We start from the raw sequence: 20,083 nt of genomic DNA, 5'->3' as shown, positions 1-20,083 counted from the left end.
GAATATATGATTAAATGAACATCTGCCCCTTGTGCCCCAGCAAATTGCAGGGTTGACCTTTTATCTCCAGCCCTGTAAGGGGCTGGTCAACTTCTTGGACGTGCACCGGTTTTGCTTTCTTGGCTTTTCTTCCTCCTCTCTGTTGCTGTGTATGTCTCAGGTTGCTCTTTTGTTTTGTATGGCTTTGTGTGTGGCTGATCTACCCTTAACTACAATGCCTCTTGTCTCCTTGTTTTTCCCTTTGGAATAGGGGTGATTGCTCTGAGACTCTGAAACCCTCAGCCCTTGGAGAAACACAACAGCTAGAATTGCTTCATGAAACCCCAGAGCATGTTCCCTTTTAGAACTAAAGAGATTTGGTATGGGGCTTCAGTTTGGAGGAGAAGACCAGGATAAAAGGGAATCTTTATAAATTGGTGTGGGAAGAATTTTACACATTTGAGACTTTTATTTTCTGTCCTGTATTGCCTGAAATACAAAATGTATCCATACTCTAAATACATTAATTTTCTTCCATAAAATTAAGAACTCAATCCAGTGTTCCTCCCTGTAGTTTGCTCCTACCAATAAGTAGTGATTGCAGAAGTTATTTCTAGTGAGAGAAGGATAGTATGTAGAAAAATGTCTTGTGTTTAGAATATTTTAGAACTGTAAGGACTCTTAGAGATAATAAAGATTAACATATATTAAGTATAACTACTTCTTGTTTTGAAGATGATTATGAAGCCCAGACACTCTCCCAAGTTCACAAGGTGAATGACTGAAGTGAGTGAAAACATTCAATAAAACCTAGGCTCTCTTGTACTTCTCTACAATACAGTTGCCTAGTTCTTAGCAGTTGGGAAAGAGGTGGTAGCTGCAGAGTGGAACAGTAGTAATATCAAGCACATTGTGCTAGGAGCATACATGTTATTCTCCTTGACGTGCTGAATATTGTTCTTGGATCTTTTTGAGTCCAAACCTTCCTCCACCATTTAAGTTTCTTGTATCCCTTCATAGGTGTGTCTTCACCTGATTCACTCTACTCTTATGGTTGTATTTTTTGTCTTGGGGAAAAAATAAGTAAGGCTATTGTGGGTTTGAGACACTTTAGATCACTGGTTGGTTTCTATGCAAAGAGAAATTTTAGGAAGTGCAGAGGGGGAAGGTGGCAGAGATTTCTAAATGAACAGAATACCTGTCCCTGATTTTTTTCTTACATGCAAATGTGTTACATAGTTTAAGCTGCTATGAGGATGATATAACTTAAATGCTTCCACACAAGCGCAGTTACTTTGGAGGAGGAGAAGGAGGTAAGAAGAGAGGGAATATCACGTTTTGTAAATAGGAAAAAAAAAGTTCTTATGCAGAAGTTAATCAAATATTAAGAAGTTTTCCCATAGGGATGATTAGAAAGAAATCGAATCCCCCTATCAATTTCCAACGCAAGTGAATTAGAGAAAAATGCAGCCAAATAAGCAGAGGTACTTACCCCTCTTCCAAAGGAAGGTGAGGTTTTAAGGTAGCTAGTACCGTGAAAAATGTTTTGAGTGTGCCGGCTGAGAAGTGGTACAGAGACGGGGAACGTTAGCATATACTTTTATTAGTATGGTGACGCAAGGATTATCAGTGCAGGCTTTGCTTTGCGTCCAGACGTGGCGATTCCGCACGCTGCAGGTGGAGGAGCTGACCAGGGAGAGGGGAGCTGAGGCACAGTTCTGCAATCCACGCTCGTAGGGTCGGCCCTGCCTCTGCGGCTGCATTGCAGTGGGCTGTGAAAAGTTCGTGTGTACCAAAGCTTACGGGGCCTTTCTGTAGCAGAGGGGACTCGAAGGGCACGGAGGAACATGATCTCACTTTAGGCATGTGATTCTGAGGTGTTCACGGTCCAGCATAATTCCGGCAGAAAGGCGAACTGCTAAAACGGTGGCTCTCACTAGCAGCCAGAGCGGCGGGTGAAATGTTTTCTCCTGTCCAGCAAGGGGCGCTAGGACCCAGTCCCTGAAAGGGGGTGGGGCCACTCTCGCAGGCCGCTCGTCTCTATGGTCCCCACCTCCCCCGCCGTCAGACGCGCGTGGGGGGAGGAGGGGGGGGGGCGCGGACTCCGTCAGCACGCGTGCGCGCTCTCGCGGTGCGGATAGTCTGCGTGCGGGAGTGGGAGGTGGCAGGCCTCAGCCTCTGGCCTTCTCGTCTGACTGTTCCAGCTCGACGTCTCCAGCCATGAACCGGTTTAGTACCCGGTTAATGGGAGCCACCGCAACCCCGCCGCCTGCGCCGCCGAAAGCCCGCAGCAATGAAAACCTGGACAAAATTGATATGTCTTTGGGTGAGGAGCCGAGTCGGACCGAGTTGGAGTGGGAGGAGGTGTGGGTGGAACCAAATGCCGTGGTTTGTGGGGGAAGGGGCGGTTGGGTGCTGGAGTTTTCTTGCGGGTGGGCGGAACCAAGCGAGGGCCGGTGGGGACGTGGGGGCGGGGGAGAGCTCGCAGGTGTCGGGGTCAAGTCGGAGGGCCTCGGGGATCCCCTCGGCCGGACTGTATCTGAGGGGGCGGAGGGCGCTTTGGGTTGGGACTTTGGGGGGGATCTAGGAGTGCGGACCCTCTTTCCTCTCGAAGGGCGCCACCACACGGGTGACCCCGGCTCTTTGTGAGGAAAACTCCGCGCGTTTCACCTCAGGCGTGTTCGGTGTGGGCGTTATCGAGGGAGCTAGGGCACGGATCGGACGGAGCCAGCCTTTCTAAGGAAAGCTTTTCGAGAGCCGGGCTGGTTTGGTTAAATCCGTGGTTCCAGGGAAGGGCTAGTTGGACGTTTTGCGCGCTTGGGCCTGTGCCTGGCGTCGCGCAGAAGCGTCAAGAAGCCCCTAGAGTTGGCCATTTCTGACGGGCAGCAGACGGCAAGGCCACCGCGGGGCGCTTGACAGAAAAGATACTTAGAAAGGACTTCATGGAATGGTGGTGTATTAGGTGCTGCCCAGAAAAGCACTTTCTCCTCATCCAGTCCTTCAAGTTAGCAAATTAGAACAAAACGAAGCGAAAAGCGAAGGATGGTTTATGTGGATTGATAGGAAGACAAGTAAAGCATAGGACCTAGAAGAGTTGGAGTGGTTTGGTGACAACTAGGTAAAAAGCAGGAAGATGGGCGATTCAGTTAAAAATTCAGACCCAGCACCACGGAGGCACTAGTCTGTTTGGCTTGGTTGGTTTAAAAGTAATGCTGTTTTTATCGGGATTTAGGTTATGACATTAGATATGGTTAGCTCTGGCTGAGGCCTACAAGTTTTCGGATATTTAAAAAGTTCTGGGGACATATAGAGGGGCTTCCCTGGTACCTCAACTGGTGAAGAATCCACCTGCAATGCAGGAGACCCCGGTTCGATTCCTGGGTCGGGAAGATTCCCTGGAGAAGGGATAGGCTACCCACTTCAGTATCATTGGGCTTCCTGGGTTTGATCCCTGGGTTGGGAAGATTCCCCTGGAGGAGGGCATGGCAACCCGTTCCAGTATTCTTGCCTGGAGAATCCTCATGGACAGAGGAGCTTGGCGGGATACTGTCCATGGGGTTGCAAAGAGTTGGACACGACTTAGCAGCTGACTAATAAGCACAGCACAGGGCATATAGAAGTGTAACTTTTCCAAGGATGATATTTTTCATTTTTGTTGTGTTTCTTTTTTTTTTTGCAAGATTTTTAGTCATTAAGAACTCTTGCTTTCTGTTGTTGCCATAAGTTAGAACCCAAGACATGAATTAAGCAGATCATCAGAAGATCATAGTTTTGCAAAGACATGAGGCATCTTTTGAACTAAGGCCAAGAAAAAGTATAGTAAATATTTATTGAGTGCTTACTACCTGCCAGGCACTGGACTAAGCATTTTTATATGTGTTAAATTATCCCAGTGATAACCCTATAAGGTATATAACTGCTTGTAAAGAGCATGGAATCTGGAATCCCAAACTGTCTCAGTTCAAATCCTGTCTCTGCCGCTTATTAGCCATTTGATCTTGGGCAAATTGCTTCTTAGTGCCTCATCAGTAAAAAGGTGAGGCCCTACCTCAGAGGGTTGCTGTAAGTGTTAAAAGAGTCAATAGGCATGGATAAACTGCTCAGAACTGTACCTGGTACACCGTAAGCACCATATTTACAAACACACACACACTGTATAAGCCATTGTTATTTCTGTTTTACAAAACCTGAGGCATAGAGAAATTAAGTAACTTTGCCCAAGTTGTACAGCAAGTTAATGATGGAATCAGTATTTCAGAGCACCATGATGTAGATGTAGAAAGTGTTAAACGTGTGTTTTCTAACCAATACATTTCTTAAGTTTCTGAGTTTTTTTGTATGCATTTTCCTTTGGTAATTAGGGTGTTCAAGTGAAGAAAACTGAGGGATAATTCTCTTTGAAGGTAGAGATGAAGTGCAGTAGATAGCTAAACTAGAACTTGGTCTCTCTATTCTCTTAAGAACATACAGCGTTCTGTCAGGTGCCTTTTTTTTTTAAGTGAATTTCATGTAGGTGTGATGAAGAGACAGATATTTTAAGTAATTATTATGTTTTGTGAATATCCCACTTTATCCCTGATAAAATGAATATCCCATTTTATCAGGCTTGCATAGGTTTTAGAATTTAATTTTTTGTTTTATTTCTAACTGTGGCTCTTTCGGGTTTATGTGACTATTCATATAGAATTATCTACCAAGGTTATCAGTAGTTGACCTCATTGTGACTCAGTTTCTTAATTTGAAAATGGGGATTAAAATAGTTACTTCATGGAATTATTGTGAGAATTGAATGAATGCATGCTTTAAGAACCATCTTATTAGTACTCAGTTACTATCTCTCCTTGATTAGGAGAAAGCCATTTTCTTCTTTAGATTAGAAGACTCTTCTGTGTCATTGTAGCTCCATTTAACTTGAGGATTTAGGTAATAAAATGCTTAAATATAAAACATAATTTTATATTTGATATGCTTTGCTACTTTTAATTTTTAGTTTTACTCTGTAATGCCCTATTTTTAAATCAACCTAATTAGGCAGATTTATACTCTACTGTTTCTTGTTTTATGGTTTCCAGATCAAATTAATTTTGGAGGGGGAATACTCTCCTGAACTCTGAGATTTCAGACTTTTGGTGAAGACTAAGTAGCACCTTGTTAAAGGAACGTAGTGCTTCGAAAGTAGTGGCTTTCTAACTATATTTTCTTTCTGCTTACTGGGAATTTAACATGTTCATGCCTCTGGGATTTGTGAAATCTTTGTATTTTATAAAAACTGTTTTTGAGTCCCTTTAACTTTGATGAATTTTTTTGTAGCTGAAAGATTTATCTCTTCTTGAGGAGATTTGAATTATTTTATATGACTATTTGTTTGAATGTGATTTAAAGTCTTAAATGTGAAAGATGGGTGAGATAGAGGAGTGCTATATGAGAAAAGATCCCTGTATATCTTTCTTTGACTTTAGAAAAGACTATGGTCATATTGATACAGTTGTTAAATTATTTGTATTTAGAGCAGTTTGGAAAAAAATAACTGAAGTTTGTTAGTTTCATTAATTTTATTTAGAAGTGTTGACAGTGTTCAGTTTATTTGGTTTATTTGCTGTAGTTTCAATTCAGAATTGGAGTTGGAACTTCAGAGAAATTGTTTGAATATTTTTAAATAGGTATTTTTTGTCTGCTAGTAATCTCCTTTTAACATATGTAAATAGGATCTGGAGTACATTTAGTTTCCTGATCTTCACATTGTTCTTTTTTGATATTAGAGCAGTGTGTTGTTTGTGAATTACCTTGGGACAGTTTGAAAGTGTTTTTGGAGATAATGAGACTTAGAACAGTGCAGAGGGAATTCCCTAGAGGTTCAGTGGTTAGGATTCCAAGCTTCCACTTGGGTCACGGTTTCCATCCCTAGTCCAGGAATTAGATCCCACAATCCCATGTGCCCCTTGGCATGACCAAAAAAAAAAAAGAGAGAACTGTGTAGAAAGAAAAATAGGTAACCCTGAATTGTTGTGCTAAACAAGCAAAGAACGAGTAGTGTTTTCTTTTTGTACTGTACAAAAAGTACTTGTTTACTTGTTTGGTACTTGTTTACTTATATGTCTTTTATGTTCATTATTTACATGTCTGTTTCGTTCACTAATTTTAAATTTATTGAGAGTAGTCATATTTTACTTTTGTTTGTTTCTATTACGGCACAGCCTGCCACATATATTCATTGCACCATAATATATACTCAGTAAAGATTTGCTAACTTGAGATGAACTTAGAAATTTGGTTTATAAATGATTTATTATTTGACTGCCAATGGTTTTATTGAAAGTTGGTCATCTTTAAAACTGAAGACTTCTGTGTTTATAGAAGATAAATACAGATAATTTTTGTAAACAGGTTTTGCTTATTTACATTCATTAGGAAAAGAAATACTGTGAATAATAGAAATTTGACTTCAGCTTTTCCTATGAAACTTTCCTTCACTGCTCCAAACATATTGGCTGATTTGAGCTTTTATGTTCTTAGGATTATTATCCTTTTAAGGAAGTGCTTCCAAAGTAGAAAAGAAGTTAGGGACATAGGAAATCTGTCAACTAGAAAATGAGACTGAGTAATTGAGTCATTAAGTTAAAATGAAGATAATCATCACATTTTGTCTATCACAGATGATATCATCAAGTTGAATCGAAAGGAAGGAAAGAAGCAGAATTTCCCGAGATTAAATAGAAGACTTCAGCAAAGTAGTGCCAGGCAATTCAGGATGAGAGTAAGATGGGGTATTCAACAGAATTCTGGTAAGTTTTGCAAGTAAGCTTTAATAAAATGCCAATTATTTATGGGTTCATAGTATACTATCTTTGATACATACTTAAAACATGGAGGAAATACATCAGTGATTTATGTTTTTCCTTCTCTCAGTGTTTTGTTTAATCTTACAATCTGGTAGCAATTCAGGTTTCCTTAAATAGGTGATTAACCGTGTGTCTTAAAAACATTAAGTCATTTTAAAGTAACCTCAGTATATAAAGTCTTTGTCATTTTTAGGGATATAGATTTGTAAAGGATCTTACATATCATAAAGTCTCAGTCTTCTTTGCAGTTAGATGTTAGTTTGTCTGATGGATGACTGTGTAACTCTAGCTTAAATACATTCAGTGGGAGAACGTACCACCTCACAAGATAACTTATTCCATTATTGGAGACACACTGTTTACTAGAAGATTCTCTTAATTTGAATTAAATCATGCCTTCCTGTTAATTCTATAGAGTTATAGGAAGCAAATTATCTTTCTTATATGAAAACCTTTTAAATACATGGAGACTGCTATTTTGCATAGAAAATTATTTCTACGTTACTTATCTTATGCAGGATCTTTAAGATTTGTTAAATTCTCCAAAGGTAACACAGAATTGAATGCTTTAGATGTGGTCTATTATTTTGGAACTCTACATATACAGTTATTTTTAGTAATCTAGAAGCTTATTTATTTATAACATCTTGTTCCAAAATGGACTTACGGTTGTAAGGGAATACTATTAATTATATGTGACTCATTAACTTTTTTAGCAGTTACATCAGCATTTCAGAATAAACATTTGTTCAGATTTTTAAAACTCAAGATCTTTTTTACACATGTGAAAAAATGTTTGATAAACTAATTCCTAAGGTGATTTTTGTCCTATATGTTAAAAAACATAACAAGTAATCTCCAGTAGATTGAACATAATTAATCCTACGTTTAACAGCTGATATGCCAACATATCCTCAACATATACCTATAACTAAAATTAGACTGTACAGAAAAATTTATTCTTCCCTAATAATTTTCTTGGATAGCTGGACTCAAGAGAATAAATCTTGTGACAGGTATTTAGCTATAGAAAATTAATATTTAATTCCAGTGATTTATATTTCAAGATTTCTTATGTTACTCAACATACCATATTTAAATATGATTTATATTAAAATAATTTTAGAGTTCATAGAAGCCAGAAATACATTTGTTTATGCTAATCATTTGTTAAATACCTGATAAATGCTCTGAACTGACCAGCTTGTTGGGGTTTGTAAAGATGCAGTCTTTTACTTCAGGGAACTTCAGGTGACAGATAAGGTGAAAAACACTTGAGTTGAGAAATATCATAAGAGAAATTCTGATAGTACTATAGGATTTTAGATAGGCATTTTGTGCTAAGATAATCGGTGGTAATTTAATCAATAAGGTGAAATAGGATCCTGTTCATGAAGGATCAGAAAAGCTTTCCTTTTACAGAGATTATGATCTCAGCGTTGAGCTAAAGATCTGCAAGTGCCTTAGGATCTTTTAAGATTGAATTTGCGCTTGTATATTCTTCACTTCCATGTGACAGGGCCTAAAATAGAACAGCTGCTCCTGTCACTGAATGTTCAGAGAGAGATGGGATTTTCTTAAGCTCTGATTGGTTTGGATAAGTTCAGATTTCCACATTGTAATGTCAGTGAGAATGTTAGCTTGAGGTAACAGAATAAGCAGAGAGCCCTTAGCAAATAATCATTTATTTTTGATGACTGAACACATAAGAGAATAAAGTTTTCCCAATTCTATTCCTGAAATGTAATTTAGTCACTCAATGCATATTTGTACAAACAACCTAAATGTTCTTCAGGGATGGAATACTATGCAACAGCGATTATCAAAGTGTTGTCCAGAGATCCTAGGGAATCCTCAGGACTCAAGGGGTGTAAACAGTCAAAGTTATTTCTATAATAATAGTAAGACATTAATTGTTTCAGTCTTATTCTCTCATGAATGTACAGTGGACTTTTCCAAAATCTACACAGCATGTGATCAAACAGATTGGATGCAGAAACAGAAAATTTCCTATTAAGCCATACAGTAAAAAGATTTGCAAAAATGCAAATCAGTGCTTCTCTTTTTATTAAATATTTTTGTTTAGGAAAATAATAGTTGTTTTTCGTTAAAAAATGTTTTTTGCCCTACATTTAGTGAACTTTAAAATAGCATCGTTATTAAATGTTTTAGTTTTCATTTGTAGTATGGCTTGTTATTTTTAGTCCCTAAGAGTTTTGCAACTCCATGGACTATATCCCACCAAGCTCCTCTGTCCATGGGAGTTCCCAGGCGAGAATACTAGAGCCGTTTGCCATTTCCTTTTCCAGGCTATCTTCCAGACCCATGGATTGAGCCCTTATCTCCTGCATTGGCAGGCGGATTCTTTACCACTGAGCCAACAGCATACCACCCTTATAGTATGCTAAATATCGGTAAACATAAACTCATGAAAAGAAAAGCTCTTTGGGGTCCTCAGTAATTTTTTAAGAGTATGAAGAGGTCCTGAGACCAAAAAGGTTGAGAATGCTGTCTCTTTTAGATGCAGAAGAGGCAGGGAGAAGTTTGTGTGCTGATTTGAAAAGGAGCCAGTAATACGATTGCATACACTTTGTGATATGATATTTTCTAGAAAATCCCTCAAGTCTTCGTGTAAGTGATCTGACTGCAGAAATTAAGCAACTGGATGTGTCTGTGAAAGAAATTCATGAAGGAATTGGGCTGTAGATTCAAAAGAAAGATGAAAATTCCTATGTCTAGTTTTCATTCTCAACATTAGTTGAACCTGTGGAGCTTTATAAATTAGACTGATAGTCTGGCTGCACTCCACTGCTACTGAACCAGAATCTGCAGGAGTATGATCTGGGTATTTTTAAAGTTCCCTATGTCCCTCCAACACATGACTAGTGTTCAACTGCTGCTCTGGTGAAGCTTAAAATGTGGAAGGATCTTCATAGAGGTAGTAGTTGAAGTAATGAGAATGAAGGTACTCTGGAAAGACAAGAGAACTTTCTAAAGGGGCTAAATGAGTGAAAACTGAGAAAAGACTATTGCATGAAACATGACAAGGAAAGGGTGAAAAATAGAACTGTTGCTAAAACTGAGATAGAGCTAGTGAAGTTTGTTCAAAGGTAGAAAAGGAAGGAGAAGAAAGGGATGATCTAGGCTTTTTAGAAGGTAAAGGAGAAGCTGTTGATAAATAAGAGATTGTAGAAAGAAAGGGTGATGAGAATGGGAACAGTAACTGTAATAGAAAGCACCTAGAAATAGAATTTCCTTTTATTTGTGTGTTTTTTTAAATTTTATTGAAGTATAGTTGATTTACAATGTTGTGTTAATTTCTTCTGTACAGCAAAGTGACTCAGTGATATATATATATATGTGTGTGTGTGTGTGTGTGTGTGTGTATAGTTTTTCATATTCTTTTCTATTATGGCTTACCCCGGATATTGAATATAGTTCCCTGTGCTATATAGTAGTGTACCTTGTTGTTTATCCATCCTATATATACTAGTTTGTATTTACTAATCCCAAATTCCCAATCCTTCCCTCTCCACCTCTTTTTATTCTTGTTGATGAGATTTTTTTTCATGAGTCTTTCTCATCTAAGCCTCAAACTTTGGTATAATAATGGATTCCTGCTCTCTTTAAACTTTCTCTTTGTTCTACTAATTCACTCATTCTTTTGGAATACATTCAGATTTCCTTGTTCCTCTCCCAGTCCCTTATCATGTTATGTTTTAATATTGCAATAGCATCCAGAATGGTTTCACTGTCTTCTGTCTTCCATTCAGTATAAGATACTGCTTCAAAACTGATATAATCTAATCATGAATTCCATGACCCCCTCAATTCCTATTCAAGTATAGTCTTTATCCCCACTTAGAGCCCTCTTATTTGTGCCTGCCACATCCATTCACTTTCTGTCCTTTTCTCTAGACTCTCAGTACACTGTGCTTGCCTATGTCTTTGAATTGTACTTGTCACTGTTTGCCTTATTCCTTATTCACATCGTTTGTGTTTTGTAGCTAGCTCAGAGCCTGCCTTTTCTGTCATAGCTGTTTTTTTTCTCTTTGGAAATGTACCAGATTATATTCTGCCTTTTATTATTCTTTAATCGTTTGGAAAAGTGTTCAATTTTTCGAGCCACAGAAACTTGCACTTAGGTCATGGCTCTGCCATTTTCTAACTATGACCTCTGGGTAGTCACTATTCTTTGCCTCATTTTACTTGCAAAATTGAGATGTTAGCATCAGCTTCATCAAGTTCTCATTTAAAGTACTCAGAACAGTGCCTAGCACAGTAGTAGATCCTTCATTATTTAATACAAATAAAAATAGCAAGTTGTTACAGATTTAATTTGAACTAGAGGCTTTCCCATCATGCTTGATTTTCATTTGGTTGCAATTCTAGAAGGAAATCACACGAAGAGTAGCAACAATTTGATCCTAATATTTTAAAAAGTTATATCTCTATTGTTTTTTTGATGATTATAAAACTAATAAGATCATTACTTTTAGTCCTAAGGCAGAGCACCCAAAAAAGGAACAAATCTACATGAATTCCCTACCATACAGAGTTGCCATGCAGATAGAATTCACTGGGAAGTGATCTGTAGGGATGCTGCTGCTGCTGCTAAGTCGCTTCAGTCGTGTCCGACTCTCTACGACCCCATAGACGGCAGCCCACCAGGCTCTCACGTCCCTGGGATTCTCCAGGCAAGAATACTGGAGTGGCTTGCCATTTTCTTCTCTAGTGCATGAAAGTGAAAAGTGAAAATGAAGTCACTCAGTTGTGTCCAACTCTTAGCGACCCCATGGAATGCAGCCTACCAGGCTCCTCAGTCCATGGGAGTTTCCAGGCAAGAGTACTGGAGTAGGGTGCCATTGCCTTCTCCCACTGTAGGGATGAGGGGGCTTTAATTTACTGGAGGATGAGCAGGGTCAGAATTAGAGTGATACCTAGGACTAGATCTAGACAGATACCTTGGGCCTAAAATTTAAGGTGTCATTCATTCTCAAATTTTGTGCCTTAGGCGCCTCTCTTACCTCACCAGAGTCTTAGCTTGAGGGGAGGGGATAATGATTGCCATTGACTGTCCTATGCCACAGAAACAAACCTTGAGTTGCACACTAGAACTTGAAAGAAAAGCTTCTAGAGTCCCTGCAGCTCCCTCTGCTGACAAAGCCTAATATTAAGCCAACTGGTAAGAGACATGTTCCAGTAACAGAAGTGGGGCAGTAAAGGCAATGAATTCATAAATGGTTCAACCATCATAACAGGTTTTTTCTAACTGCCTTGTTGAATTCTGGTCTCAAAATTGGTACACCACAAAAAAGCATTATGGAATTATATATTTGAGAATGACATATACATGATTATGACTTAGATTCATCACACACATTAGTCCTGAGAAATCCTACAGTAAACTATTTTATTTAGTTTGACTGTGAAGCAAGTTGTTAGACCTGTTACCACATTGAAGGTGTATAGTATTACACAGGATTCCATTCTAAAGACATTCCCCCACAAATTAAAATTAAGAATAGCCAGTATCACAATTGTTACTTAGCATAGTCCTCTGGAATTTCTGGCCATTGCATTAAGAAGTAAAAGAATTCGAGGTGTAATTATTGGAAGGAAGAAGATAGTATTATTTGTGAGTAATATGATTGTCACTCAGAAATCCCAAGAAAATAATTTGAAAAACTATTAGAACTAATAAGTGAATTCAGTGAGATAGCTGATTAGAAGCTATTGAAAGCTCAATAGCTTTCTATAATCCCAGGAATGACAATATGAAAATTATTAATAGGGATCTTTTTTGAGATTAATAACATATGAAATACCTTTAATAAATTTAATGAGAACTGTACAGGACCTATGGGGGAAAAACCTTGAAACTTTACTGTGCCAATTTAGTGACCAAAGAAGACTTGAATGAGTGGAAAGACAGCACATTCCTGGATATTGTAAAGATATCAATCCTTGAAAAATTAATTATAAATTTAAAGTAATTCTTAGAGCATCAAAGAAAATTAGAACTTGATCCTGAAAGACTGATTATGAACATGGCAGTTTGGGAATGAAAGATTAAAAAAAAAAAAAAAAAACACATGGAAAGTGTTCATTATTGCTAGTAAACTACCAAATGTGATGAGATTTTTTTTTTAATTTCAAACATAAAGTGATAAAGATTAAAAAGAATAATAGTCAAAGTAGTCAATGATGTGGAAAAATGGGCACCCTTATGTTCCTGGAAATATACATAAATACAGTCATTCTGGAGGAGATTTTTTACCAAAAGAATCAAAATCCTTAAGAATTTGCTTTACTCTTTGATACAGCATTTTGACCTTTGGAAATTTATATATTGAAGAAATGATCATGGCTGTGTATAAAAATGTGTTATCTATAGTGTTATTGTAATCTTTATGGTAGAGTAATGGTAGAAGTAACTGAAATGGTTTAGTGTGAATATTAAAGACATTAGAATTAAGGATGGCCAATATCACAGTTGTTACCTAGTGTAGTTCACAATATTCACAATACAGTGTTAACATAGACTACAAAGTAGTATTTTGAGTGTGAAATATGCTTGCTGGAAGATTGACTTGGCCTGCTTTCTCAGCCCACAGTACTACAAAATTGTAAATTACCTCATGTGATACAGTCTTTTGTGTTGCTTAAAAACAGTTGATTCTAAAAGTGTTAACTTGAAATATATGTGTATAAGTAAAATACTAGAAAAATGTAAAATGTTAGTAGTTGTTATCTCTAAGTGGTGACCTAATAATGGTGGTGACTTTTATATTCTTATTTATATTTTATATATTTTTAAGATTTATGCAGTTGAACATGTTTACTTTTCCATAATTAGAAAATGAATGTTTAAATAGATAAGACATATAATGGAAGAGTGAAGTAAGTAATGTCATGTGCCGCAGAGATTAAAATATTCATTGGAGTTTACTGCAGACTTTAGCAAAACCAGTTGGAATACAGTAAGACTGAAAACAAAGAACCCAGATTGCAGCATAGTAAGTAAATAGGAGATAATGATTCCACTCTAAATCAGTTGCCACCAAACAAATAAAGTGTGAGGCACCTGTTAATAATGTATTTTATCTAACCCAATACATCTGAGATATCTTTATAATGTATGATTAATATGAAATTATTAATGAAATATTATATTTTCTTTTGTTACATCGCAATTCAGATTAGTCATATTTCAAGTACTCAATAAGCATATGTGATTAGCAGCTGCACAGGGAAAGTTGAGACTGTTCTCTTTGTTGAGAGTAATTCTGAAGAGAAGATAGCTAGGAGGAAATGTGAGAATCCTCTAGTCCTTTGCAGTCCATTACCAGTAGCAGAACCCTTTTCAGTGCAGCTTATACAATATAGTAAAAGAAGTATTATATAATAATAAGTGAAAAACTCTCATGTCCTCCACCCTGCTTAAGAAAGACAGTATCCTATTGATTCTGAGATTGTTTTTTCCTCTTCTCCTTACAGGTTTTGGTAAGAATAGTCTGAGCCGTAGAGGAAGAGTGATGCCTGGGAAGAGACGTCCTTATGGAGTTATCACTGGCCTTGCAGCTAGGAAAGCAACTGGAATTCGAAAAGGAATTAGTCCTATGAATCGACCACCTCTAAGTGACAAGGTAGGATGATAGTTAATCCTGAATCAGAAACTCTGGGACAGATGAATCTGTATTCAAAACAGAAATAAGACTCACAGACATAGAAAATAAACTTTCAGTTACCAAAGGGAATGAGGGGAGGAGGGATGAATTAGGAGTATGGGATTAACAGATACAAGCTACTATACATAAAATGGATAAGCAACAAGGATTTACTGTATATCACAGGAAACTATATTCAGTATCTTATAATAACCTATAATAAAAAATAATCTGAAAAAGATATATATTTACAACTGAATTACTTTGCTGTACACCTGAAACTAATGCAATATGTAAATCAACTATATTTCAACTAAGGAAAAAAAATAAAATGTTATTTGTACTAGTATTTTTGTGAATGAGCTTGAGAGAACATTTTATTTGAATATTTTGGTTTTTTAATGTAGTACTTTAGGGCTTATATAAAAAATTTAATAATTAAATAAAAATGATTGTCATTCATGAAGAATACCTAAACTTCCACATTATCAAATATAAACTTTTTTTTTAATAGGTTCTTAATTTTGCTTGTACATGTGCCCCCGTGTGTGTGTATACAGTTTTTAACAGATGTGTGTCTGCAGTTTTTAATAGGTTATTGATGTATAATTTTATACTATAAAATTCATTTAAGTGTACAGTTCAGTGAATTTTAGAAAATTTAGAGTTGAACAATCATCACAATAATTAATTTTAGAAAAACATTTCTATCACTCTAAAGAGAAATCTCATGTCCATTCACAGTCATACCCCATCATATGCCCCCAAGCAACCACTAATCTACTTGCTGTAAATATATTATAAATTTGTCTTTCCCACGCATTTCATATACAGGCATACCTTGTTTTATTACACTTCACTTTATTATGCTTCACAGATACTGCGTTTTTTACAAATTGAAGATTTGTGGCAACCCTGCATTGAGCATGTCTGTTGGTGCATTATTTTCAACAGCCTTTGCTCAGTTTCTGTCTCTGTGTTACATTTTGGTAATCCTCACAATATTTTAAACTCTTTCATCATTGTATTTGTTATGGTGATCCATAATCTTTGATGGTACTATTGAAAAAAGATCAAAACTCACAGAAGACTGAGATGATGGTTAGCATTTTTTTAGCAATAAAGTATTTTTAAAGTAAGGTATGTACATTCTTTTTTTAGGCATAATACTGTGGCACACTTAAAGACTACATTATAGTGTAAATATAATTTTTTATATGTACTGGGAAACCAAAAATTCTTGTGACTGAGTTTTTTGTGGTATTTATTTTACTGCAGTGGTCTGGAACCAAATCCCCAGTAACTCCAAGGTATCCCTGTAAATGGAATCATACAGTAGTATATGGGCTGGCAGTTAGCTGTATACTTTTGAGGTTTATCATGTTGTAGCAAGTCTCAGTACTTCATCTCTTTTTATTGTTGAATAATATTCCATTATATGGATATACTATATTTTGTGTATCCATTCACCAGTTGATGGACAACATTTTCATTGTTTTCACTTTTTTGGGTATTGTAAATACTGTTGCTTACATCCCTGTAAGTCTGTAGGGACACAGGTTTTCATTTCTCTTGGGTGGATAACTGTTTCCTCTAGTTTATATTTTTAATTAGAGTTATATTTATTTACCCACTGTAAATTAACTACTTTTCAAATCTTAATTGACTTTTTATTTACATCTCAATGGAGTAAATTTCGAATTGGCTAAATAAAGCACTACTTAAAATAGTTTCACACATGGTTTTTCTTTAATTTCTTATGTTTAGTAAGTCTGAACCACCAAGGAATGTAATGTTCTACTCTTCTATTTTTTAACCTGTCTGGTTTCTCTGATTATGAAAGTAAGACATTTTAATTGAAAAATTCAGGACATGAATCATTTCTTAAAATATCTTTAAGAATGTATTCTGGTTAACCACAACTCTCTTTACACCTTAACTTTTCAGTTCTGCTATCACCAACAGCTGTCTCTAAAACTTCATCACAGAACTTGCTCCAGTAAAAATTTTAGATTGCAACATATGGTATAGTCTTTTGAGTTGTTTAAAAATAGTGAAAATTGAAAGTGTTAAATTATAGAATACTTACAAGCTCTATAAATTATAGAATAATGTACTGAATGGTAAGATGTTTTTATTCAAAGACTGAATGATTTTAGAAAAGGTATGGTTTGAAATTTTCTGGTACTTAAGAACCTTTCTCTCAACCTGAATGTAGATTAATATCTGAACAGGAATGACTATGGTACTTGTGAAGCAGATCATTTTCTAGCAATTTACGAAATTTCTTTTTACATATAAATAACTTATACCATCCTTTTATATTCATTAAATGAATTACCCAAATACTTTAATATACTTAGAAATTTTATACCTTAAAAAAAATTCCTGACCGTAATTAGACATTTTGTTCCTTTATCTCTTCCTTTCCACAGTTTATATGAAATAATAAGATTTTATTTCAATAAAAATTACATTTTCTTACAGATGAAGTGAAATACTAAGTGGGATGTGCTATGACTAGCAAATGACTGTGCTAGGAGGGGAATGAACATCTCTAAGAATGAATTTTTTTCTTTTATTTAGAGAAAGCTTAAAGTATCTGCCAAGTGAAAGTTCTTAAGGAATTTTTTGACTGGAATATATTACCTTGTCAGTGTCAGTTCTATAACATTTTCCTTTTAGATTCACAATTTCCTAAAACTGAGGGTATGTTATGTTTTGTAGAACTTTTAACTGGACTGTAATAGCACTAAACTATTTAGTACTTCTGTAAACTTAAAAAAATAACTGCATAAATAGCAGTTATATTCTGCTAATGGGTAGTTTTGATCATTTGTCTGATTTTGATAGTTTATTAATACCTTATCTTCATACTGTGGAATTCAACAGTAAAATAGGAATAAATGTTAATGTGCAAGACAGTGTGGATACATCTCAAAACATCGTGCTGAGCAGAAGAATTCAAACACAAAATACTATGTACTATGATCCTGTTTCTTTGAAATTGTATAAAAGGCTGAACTAACTATAGTGACAGATCAGGCATTGCCTGGGGTTAGAGTCATGTGAGGGAAGGAAATTGCAGGGGGCATAAGGAAACATTTAAGGTTAAAGGTACTGTTTTATATCTTGGTTATGATGTGTTACATGACTACATGTAGTTACCCAAATTCATCAAACTGTACACTTAAAATTTTATTACTTTTAATACTTAAGTAATAAAATACTACTTTAATAGAAAAACATTCAAATAGACTACCTTAATTTCTTTCCCTCAAGGAATAATTTTTGATATCAAAATTCTGTAGGGAAAACTTACTGCTAAATATTCTTTGTAAACACTTTTGTACACATATACAAACCTTAGATTCATGAACACAAATTTCCCAATACATTATTGGACTATTGACAGTTCTTGACCATGTATCATCATTTAATTCATGTTGACTGAATACTCAGTATGTCCTAGATGCAAGGGATTCTGTATTAAAATCCCTGTCCTCATGGAGAACTCAAATAAATATTAAATAATTTATCACACAGATAACTAAATGATTATCATATGGCAGGTATTTTGAAGGAAAATGACATGTGACAGTAACATTATAGAAGGAACTTTTACATTTACCTATAAAACGGTCTTTGGTATTTTTATTAAAGACAAAATATTAAGCTCAGAATGGGCTATCATTAGTCTGATTTCATAGCATTTCTTCTGTATGGTTGATATTCTTTATTCCTGCTTTTACATTTACTTCTTCTCTAAATGTTCATGAAAATGAAGATTATTGTAATTTTTAATCTGTATCTTTGGGATACTTCTCATATTTTTAAAATACAAGGGAATCTACATTAAGTAAAATATACAGTTCATATTGTCAAAGACTTTTGAAAAGCCTTCATGGAAAATATGGAAACCTGAATTAGGCTTTAATGATGGACTGAATTTATGTGGAGAGAGAAAAAGTGGACATTTCATGTGCTAATATTCTATGACATTGAATTTTTTAAATTTCTATATTTCTACTCAGGTTTCTTTGCTATCACAACCTCCCTTTTTTTCTTCTCACACATTTGTTTTGGAAATTAGCTCTCTCTTTTTTTTAAAACTATTTGTATTGATATATAGTTAATTTATAATGTATTAATTTCAGGTGTAGCAAGTGATTCAGATATATGTTTTCAGATTATTTTTCACTATAGGTTATTACAAGATATTGACTATAATTCCCTGTGCCATACAGTAGATCCATGTTTCTTATCTTTTTTATATATCATAGTGTATATATATTAATCCCAAACTCTTCATTTATCTCTCTTCCCCTTACTTGCTATCCATTTGATAACCATAAGTTTGTTTTCTATGTCTGTGAGCCCATTTCTGTTCTGTAAATAAGTTCATATATATCATTTTTTTATATTCCACATATAAATGATACCATATATTTGTCTTTCTCTGATTTATATCACATAATATGTTTTAAATCTTTCAAGGATTCTAAATTGTTGATTTTATTTAGCATGGAATGCAGTATTTGTATTTGGCCTATGTCCACCTTTAAACCTACATTCCACACCATTACCTTCACCCCCTCCTCTCCGCCATAAACATACCTCAACATTCCAAGAATCTAAAGTCATAGTTTCCTCTTTCATATCTCTTTCTCTTTGTGCATATGCAAATCTGTCTCTGTTATAATGTTATTACCGTACTTCCCATATCCTATTACATAACTTACCACAGTATATTATAATTATCCATTAATATGCATCTGTCTGTTAGACTGGATTACTTGAAGATGAGGACTATACTTAGATATCTTTGTATATCTGACTAATATACCTGTCCCATTATAGATACCTGATAGATATTTGTTGAATGCCCTCAAGAGACAGAGCTGCTCTAAACATTTTGTAACGTGTCAAATTCTTTATATAATGGAATTCTCAACTTGAGTTTAAGCTGTGCCCACTGCAGGATTTCAGTCTTTAGTTGTTAAGATAGATTTCAGAGAAGCCTATTGGCAAGGGGTCTAAGAGCCTCTTGTGAAACAGCTCAAGTTATGCCACTGCTGAGTCTGAGACATGTCTGGAAATTAACCAGTCTTTTTAAACTTGGTGGATGCCCTGACAGGTGACTGTTTGCAGGGGTCCTGGGAGGGAGCTAATTAAAAGGAAGACTGACTCTAAATGCTGGAGGGAAAGAGTGATTGTGAGCACACTGTAATACACTTTGTTCCCACAAAAGTCTTTAGACATCTCATAGAAACAAATAGACACCAAACAAAGCTTAACACAAATTCACTAAAAACACTAGAATCATAGAAGCACAAGCCACACTGCTTAGGACCCTCTAAGAGAGCAAGAGACAAAGGAGAGATAACATATCTCTTCTACTTCTCCTCTGACTTAAAGATCAACTTTAGTCCATTCAAAGTCAAGGAAACCATCAGAGATTGCTTGGCTAGCACGATGGCGCTGCACCTGCATCAGGAATTTGGCTCTCTTACACCTTCACTTGACATCAAAATCATATTATATGAAAGATTCCCAGATTTTCATTTCAGGCTCTCTCGATTCTTCTCTTGAGCT

At 35.8% G+C, this 20,083-nt stretch overlaps 2 protein-coding genes across 2 annotated transcripts in view; one reads left to right on the top strand and one right to left on the bottom strand.

Moving 5' to 3' along the window:
* RUBCN (rubicon autophagy regulator) overlaps nt 1-1,929 on the bottom strand; it is a 62,950-nt gene extending 61,021 nt beyond the window's left edge. The window contains exon 1 of the mRNA XM_019957115.2: nt 1,472-1,929. The gene's annotated coding sequence lies outside the window, so the exon portion shown is untranslated. The remainder of the gene's footprint in view (nt 1-1,471) is intronic.
* A 173-nt stretch (nt 1,930-2,102) lies between these two features.
* Nucleotides 2,103-20,083, top strand: part of FYTTD1 (forty-two-three domain containing 1) — a 31,785-nt gene continuing 13,804 nt past the window's right edge. The window contains exons 1-3 of the mRNA XM_019957128.2: nt 2,103-2,305; nt 6,633-6,761; nt 14,319-14,467. Of these exons, the coding sequence (XP_019812687.1) occupies nt 2,200-2,305; nt 6,633-6,761; nt 14,319-14,467 (384 nt within the window). The 5' untranslated portion in view covers nt 2,103-2,199. The remainder of the gene's footprint in view (nt 2,306-6,632; nt 6,762-14,318; nt 14,468-20,083) is intronic.

Source organism: Bos indicus, chromosome 1 (genome assembly GCF_029378745.1).
Source record: "Bos indicus isolate NIAB-ARS_2022 breed Sahiwal x Tharparkar chromosome 1, NIAB-ARS_B.indTharparkar_mat_pri_1.0, whole genome shotgun sequence".
Lineage (NCBI taxonomy): Eukaryota > Metazoa > Chordata > Mammalia > Artiodactyla > Bovidae > Bos > Bos indicus.
This window is presented reverse-complemented; position numbering and strand designations above follow the sequence as displayed.